The sequence below is a fragment of the Eimeria maxima genome, genomic scaffold (assembly GCF_000499605.1).
Source record: "Eimeria maxima Weybridge genomic scaffold, Emw_scaff226, whole genome shotgun sequence".
Lineage (NCBI taxonomy): Eukaryota > Apicomplexa > Conoidasida > Eucoccidiorida > Eimeriidae > Eimeria > Eimeria maxima.
In genome coordinates, this window is record NW_013563691.1 from 35357 (window position 1) to 42292 (window position 6936).

Below are 6936 nucleotides of genomic sequence, written 5' to 3' on the forward strand. Positions count from 1 at the left end.
ATTGAGCATTTGTTTAAATTTTCAGTTTTTCCTTTTGCGGTGTGCTATGTCTTCGGGGGCCGTTTGAAGCTGTTTAGCTTTCCAGACCCTTACAGTCCGATTCTGCGCACCTTAGCATATGCTTCAATTTCCCGGCGTGCATTTAAGTAGCAGTTAGGACACAGCTATTGCACCAGCAGCATTACGCAGTCACAGCCGTAGAAACTGACGTCAAAGCTGCAACAGTAGCAGCTGGTAACTCAAGCTGGTTCTGCAGCATCACCAGTCCGCTGCTTCGTTTTGCTACAACGCCTCTCGAGGGTGCAGACGAGCAAACGAACCAGAGCAGCGCGAGCTCTGGCATCCTTGCCTGATACTTGATCCAACAGCCCATTGTCATGATTATGTTGCGGTTGATCATTCTGCTGCTGTGGATGACCTCCAGTTTGCTGTTCCTGCCTCCCATGGAGAAGCGACAGACCCGTCACTTTCGCAGCTGTCAAGATAAAGTTCACCAGACAACTTTCCCGATGAGGCTGGGGTGCTGCTGCTGTTTCTGCTGCTTGTGGGTGCGACTTTGTAGGATCCAGTGCTACACTAGTTAAGCACTCCGCTGCAGAAGCAGCTTGCGCACTTGCACCAAAACTTGCAGCTGCAGCAGCAGCTGCAGCAAGTAGCAGCTGCTGAGAAGACATCACGAGACTGTCCAAGTCTATTAAGGGTAAAGAGGGAACAGGGAAAGACGGCGTTATTGGTGGGTGTAGGGCAGGCCTTAGCGGCGGAAAGGGCTGCATCAATTCGGGATTGATTAGTTCAAGTGGTCTGCCTATTGGGTTCGTATTTATCTGCTGTAGCAACTGCTGCAGCTGCAGCAGCAGCCGCGGCTGCAGCGCAAAACTTTGCTGTTGATGCAGCAGACGAAAGTCCCTAGGGATATCTGGCGGGGCCTCTAAGCATGGTTGAGGCAACACCGATAGCACTTCAGTGTCTGTTTGCCGGACGTACTTGCTTATTGCTGCAGTTGATTCTCCTATAGTTGGCTGCAGCTGCTTCAGCGACACATAACCCAGAAGAAGCTGCAGTAGCAGGCGCACTAACTCCATATTGCTGTAAAGATTCAAGTAAGGGTCCTGCAGCAGCTGGCTACTACCAGCAGCGACAACAACCCCTCCTCCAGCGGCAGGAGCAGCACCAATGAGTGGTCTGTGAGAAGGGCTGCAAGAGTTGCTGCTACATAGCAGTGGCACAGCAGGGCTTTGCACGTAGACAGTGGATCCGTGAGGATAAACAAAAACACTGTCCCCGCTGACGCTCCTGTTGTTGGTATTGCCATGTTGTTGCTGTCGTTGGATTTCCTGCCGTATCTTCTCTCCTACGAGCTGCTCTTGCTGGAGCACTACCTCTCTTGGGTGGTAAATGCCACTGTGCTGCTGCGGCAGAGTAGGAGGAATGACTGAAATAACAGAGTCCGCAGCAAGAGAAAGGCCCATTTCCTCAAGCAAGAAATTCACGTTGCTGCTGCTGCTGTTGCTGCCTCCGAGGATGAAGATGCTGCGGGCCTGCCGAACACTCGTCTTTGTTGCTGCAGTGGCGAAACCGCCATTGTTTCCTGTTTTTCTCATAGTAGACCACCCCGTTCCCGTGGTGTGTTGCTTCTCAGCAGGCATTGATAAGTGGGGTTCGTCGGCAACAACCGAAGGGGCAGCACCTATCGCAGCCGACGTTTGTGACTCATCAGCAGCAACCGCAGAAGTAACCGCAACCGGAACATTTGCCGCTGCAGGGTGCGTTGTTGTGTCAGTTGGAGGAGTCTGTAGAAAGAGTTTCAGGGACAGGAGTTCGTCTGCGGTGAACGGCTTGAGTGGATTGCCCATAATAAGTAACGATACGTCGTGGCGTTGCAACCTTTCTAGGTTAAGAAGAGATCGGTTAACGACACAAGTGCAGCCCAACTGCTGGAGCAGACGACAGCAGCGTCGCAGTGAAGGGTTGTTTGGATCTATAGTCTCTCCCTTTGAAACGTCAAATGCAACAACAATACGCTGCTGCTGTTCTTGAGGCGGCACGCAGGAAGTTGAACGTGGGAAATGTGTGGGGTGCTGAGGCAGCATCGTAAATGGGCAACTGTTGTCCGCTTCTGTGTCGCCTCACATCGATTGCATGGGGCTATTAACGTCCAAGTCGTCCAATGGATTGATATTTGCAGTCTAACAAGTTGGAACTATTAAAGTGGAGAGGATATAACCAGTCTCTGTCTACCCTTCTCTTCATCTGGCTTCCCTTGGGCCTGTGTACGCTTGTCCTTGTCTCTCTCCTGTCCTGTCATCGCCAATGTACCCGTTCCCGTCCTATTCCTCTTACAGAGGCCTTCGTGCAGGTTTGTTTCCCTCGCTGTGCATCTAAGTCCCTCTGCAATACATTACATAACTATATACTATGCGCCTGTCTCGGTTTGTGGTCCGTATCTTCTGTCGTCATGTACGCGTCGGCCTTGGTCTCATCGCGTTTACTGCCCACTGCAGAGGCGTAATCGCTGTTTACTTCCGTCTCTTTATTCCTATCCCTTTGATAAAGGCAACAAACCACTCTAAATCGTCTTGCCTGCCTGTCTTTTCTTGTTTCACTTTTGTTCGTTCCGTATCTCACCGCGTCTTACCGTAACAGCCTCTGTCGCATACGAGTCCCTTCACTGCAACTGTATTTCCGCTTGATGTCCCCTCCAGGCAAAAAGTTTGGTATGTTTCCCTTCACATATGGGACTTACATTGACACTTTTGCTAAATTGTAACGGTTGTTAGGCACTTCGTTGAGTCGTTCATTGCGGCTGCTGACGAGAATGGAAAGCCTCACAGAAATACACACCCTACGCTGCAGAACACCCTAACAGGGGACAAGCGAAGAGAAAATAAATGGTGAGCAACTGTGGGGGAATGTGCCTGTGTTTTTCCACTTGTGTCCTGCTTCGTTTAATCGGGGTCCAGACCTGCAACAGCAGCTCGCAGAGGGCGTCGTCTCGGTGAACTAGTCGGCGCTGGTGCACTCATGCAATACATGCGCCTCAGCCGGAAAACTACCTCTAAATAGCTTTAAAACATAAAGTAGCGTCCCTTATTCACATTATATGTCATATTTGGGCTGAAAATAAAAGAAGAAGCCGTTTCAGACTCCCATTCAGACCCCGTTACTGGTCAGCGCCCTGGCTGCAGCGCGACTCTCACAAGCAGCCCCCGAACCTGTGTATCTGTAGAATACATGTGGTCCGAGAGCTGTATGTCTTTAATAATGTACCTAGAGTTACTTCTAATAGTACGTTAATGCTTTAGACAAAGCATAGCGGATAATCTTCTAGTGGTCCACTTCGAGTGTCACCGTAGTGCTGGCGCAGTACACCACCCCCTCTCCTAATTTCACCGGTCACCTCATTTCTTGTATGTTTGCCAGCATTGGTACCCCTTGAGTTTTAGTCACCCTCTAACGGCCCCAGCGTGAAGGCTCCCCTCAACTCTTGCGTTGTCCTGCCTACCGCCCTCTCGTCCTGCTTCTGCTGAGTGGACACGCTAGATCCGCTAATATTTGTGTCGGGGCCACTATTCATGGACATGGGGCCCAGATGGAGTTCTAGGGTAATACATCTGCAATCTTAATTACAAGCGTGTAACCCATGTTTCTGTTGTCAACGGCAGGAATCGAGGCTGCTATGCTCTCTGCTACTCCCTGCTGCCAATATCCTTAATTGCTGTGAGCACCTTTGCAAGGGGTCGTCGGGCCCGGCACCTTCTGAAGGCTGTCTATGCCTTGTCCACTTGCCCTGCCTGCCATTCATTTTCTCTAGATCCAGGTTACTTGTAGACCGCCCCTCCGTTTGTCTACGTGATTTGCATCTGTCAATAAGAATGTTGGCTGCACCATCGCGCACACTATCACAGGGAAGGCACAGTCACCAGATCCCCCCTTTTTGTAGCGTAAGGGTGCCGGTACAGCGACCAGAGCATGCGAACAACTCACAACAGGCAGTAATTTGACCCTAGGAGACAGAAGAACCAAACGTAGGAGCGAGGAGGATGAGCGCAGATGTGTAGGAAGAAAGTGACAACAAGCGGTGCTTTGTAGTAATTGGAAGGAGTAGATTCTGAGAGGAGTACATTGTCATGGTATGAGTATTCAGGGATGAGACTTGGCGTGCTGTGTTCGGCGCTGTTGTCACCTCGACGCTTAAAAGTAGAGCAGACCACGGGCTAGGATTGGGGGCTAGTTCGCACGTAGCCCTATGTACCGGTGCACCTCGCCATTTGACGATGTATTCAACTCACTGTCCCCAGCTGTTCTGGCCCAGATCTACGTTGAATTGGTCTATATGGCTGGTTTTGCCGCAGAGGGGAGTTAATGGCGCTGCTTAGTTTCCCTAGAGACTGAGTGACGTGAGTAATGGGACACATGGAAGATGTCGCGTCATGCTTTTGTGGGTGGCATAACTAGGCGGAATGCCACAGTTCTGATTATCTTCGTGACATCTGATGGACAGCGGGAGCGAGGCTCGAACTTAGAGCAGTTGTTCATAGCCGATATATGTTTGATGCAGAGCCACTTTGCCACTTACTGACGATGGCGGAAGGTGTAAGGATAGGGGACAAAGCATCGACGACATCGAGGTCCGTTATGTAGGAGGGCCCTCACCCATAGTGGCTCCAAAGGTTGAGAGCTTTGTTGAGCAGTGGCTGTGTTGTATCCTATCTCCACTGCCACAAACAGTGGAAATGGCTCGTCATATTGTATATGCATGCGCAGCATTTGTTCAAGAATACGTTTAAAACGCTCTGTCTGGTCTTTCCTCTGTGGCGAAAGACTGTGAACTGTGACGATCTCACAACTGCTGCCATAGACAAGACTGGAAACGAGGAACTTGATCAGAGCAAGCGTAACGAATTTTACTGTCAGCGAGAAACTCCGCGGTGCCAGTGGCTGTCAACCACCCTTTCACTGGGACAATTTGATCCCATCTAACTGAGTGAGCCCACCGGCACTAAGATAGTGTCATTTCTTGCAGCGGCTGAAGGAAGATCAGTGGTAAAATCGATTCTGAAGTGACTCCACGGTCGGTAGGGAATACCTAGAGGTTGGACAATGCCAGCGGTCTATTGGGTAAGCGACTTGGAAGCTCGCCAATATGTGCAGGACTCAAGGTAGTATTTCTTCTACCCTAGGTGCCATGTAAAGAATTGATCACTGAAAACGCAAAGAATGTGAGTGAGGAGCTAGCGGAACACAAATTTGACATATGCCGTGATGACAAATGCGCAAGTAATGTGACTAAAAACGAAAGATACGTAGAAGATTGGGGAAGTCGAACCGGCGTGCTTCGCAGGCAATGCTGCTTTATTGTGCGGGCAACGAAAGACTGGGCACTGATGGGAGGTCGACACCCACGTCTGGGGTTGAAATGTGGACGATTGTTGGTCACTTCCCGATAGTTCACCTGCCTTTCCCTGGTGTTCTCATTGTAGGGCCCGCGCCAAACGTCTGTTAGATCAGTTGATCCCTTTACACGCGACTATCCGCATTTTCATCCCTGCAGCTGATTGCCTCCAGTATATTTGCAGTCGAAATATTAGTATTTTTGGATTTCAAATTGTTGGGGTTGGCACGGTTCCTGTCTTTAGCAAGAGCCCAGCAAGCTTACTGTCACTGCAACTGAGCCAAGCCCCAGGCTGTGCCACGTCGTGGTGTGATACACGCAGCGATCTGGAGCGAGTAATTGTACGAGAAACCAGGGGAAAATTTCGTGGCTTCATGCGTTCTTGATGTCTGAAATACCAGCTCGTTGTACCCCTATCGGGCTAAACACTGCACGAGTTGTTCCGCGTAACCGTAACTAGATATTGCTGCCTTCGCCTCCTCAAGAAGTCCCGCCATAAGCAATTTGAAAAGCCTCAATTTATTGTTTGCTCTGTTGAGCATTGTTTCAGGGTACCCAGTGCACATGCCGCCCAGAACATGGTTTCAATGCCTTTCGATCTAGGCGTTCACTGCACGAGGTACTTCTCGAGCAAGGACGAAAGCCGGTCTTAATGGTCCAACGGTTCCTTGTGAATAACCTGTCAATTAACGGATACCATTTAATCTAGAGATAACAGGCTGATTTCCCCGGGAAGTTCCTGATGACGGGGACCTCGATGCAGGCTTTAAAGGGTGGCACCGACCGTGAACCCCTGGCCAAAACCAGCATCTGGTGCTCGGAACAACAAAATATATATACGCTAACATCGGATTCCTGGGCTATAAAGTCACAATTTCGTGCCAACACTCCTGGCCTGTCGTCGCTGCCTCCCGCAGCATCACAAAGAACACATGCACGCGGAGAGCTGCACGGCGACTCGTCCAGTTGCGTGTACCGTAAGCGCCTTGACGGCCGTATGGTCTTATCCCTAGCTGCACTCGCTTCAGTTGTTGCAATACTCTTCCTGGTGTCCCGTTGTGCCGCTGTGAGTACAAAGTGGCTCCCAAACCGTCTGGGACGAAGGTTAGTTGTTGACCAGGAGACACAAGAATCTTCTGAAGGCAGCCATGTCCTTCAAGACCTGTGCGGTGGAGGAGGCTCCCAATTGGTCACAGCCGCTCCCCGTCACCGGAGATCAACCAAATCGCTGGATGCAGACTTGTTGGAGGCTTGGGGAGAGGCTGAGGGGGAGCCGCCGCAGAAGAAGAGAAAGGGAAACTTAGGAGGGCAACTGCAGACACAAAGCAGCCATTCACATGCTGTAGAGGGTATAGGAAAGTCTGGGGAGACGGCTGATACTGCTGACGTACTCCGCCACTCAATCCTGCTGTATGTCGAGCAGACGTTGGCGGAAAAGCATCACGGCCTAGATGAAGAAGAATGGCTGCGAGACCCCTTTGGAGAAATGCAGTTTTTAGACGAAGAACAGCCGACGCAATCGTTTCCTTCGGTTGAATCTGCTG

At 50.6% G+C, this 6936-nt stretch overlaps 1 protein-coding gene across 1 annotated transcript; it reads right to left on the reverse strand.

The window, feature by feature from the left end:
- Positions 1-239: 239 nt before the first annotated feature.
- Positions 240-2090, reverse strand: EMWEY_00022890 (hypothetical protein, conserved; the record flags this gene model as incomplete). The annotated part of the gene is made up of 1 exon (XM_013477925.1): positions 240-2090. One exon carries the CDS (start codon positions 2088-2090, stop codon positions 240-242), a length of 1851 nt encoding a protein of 616 aa, XP_013333379.1.
- Positions 2091-6936: the final 4846 nt, after the last annotated feature.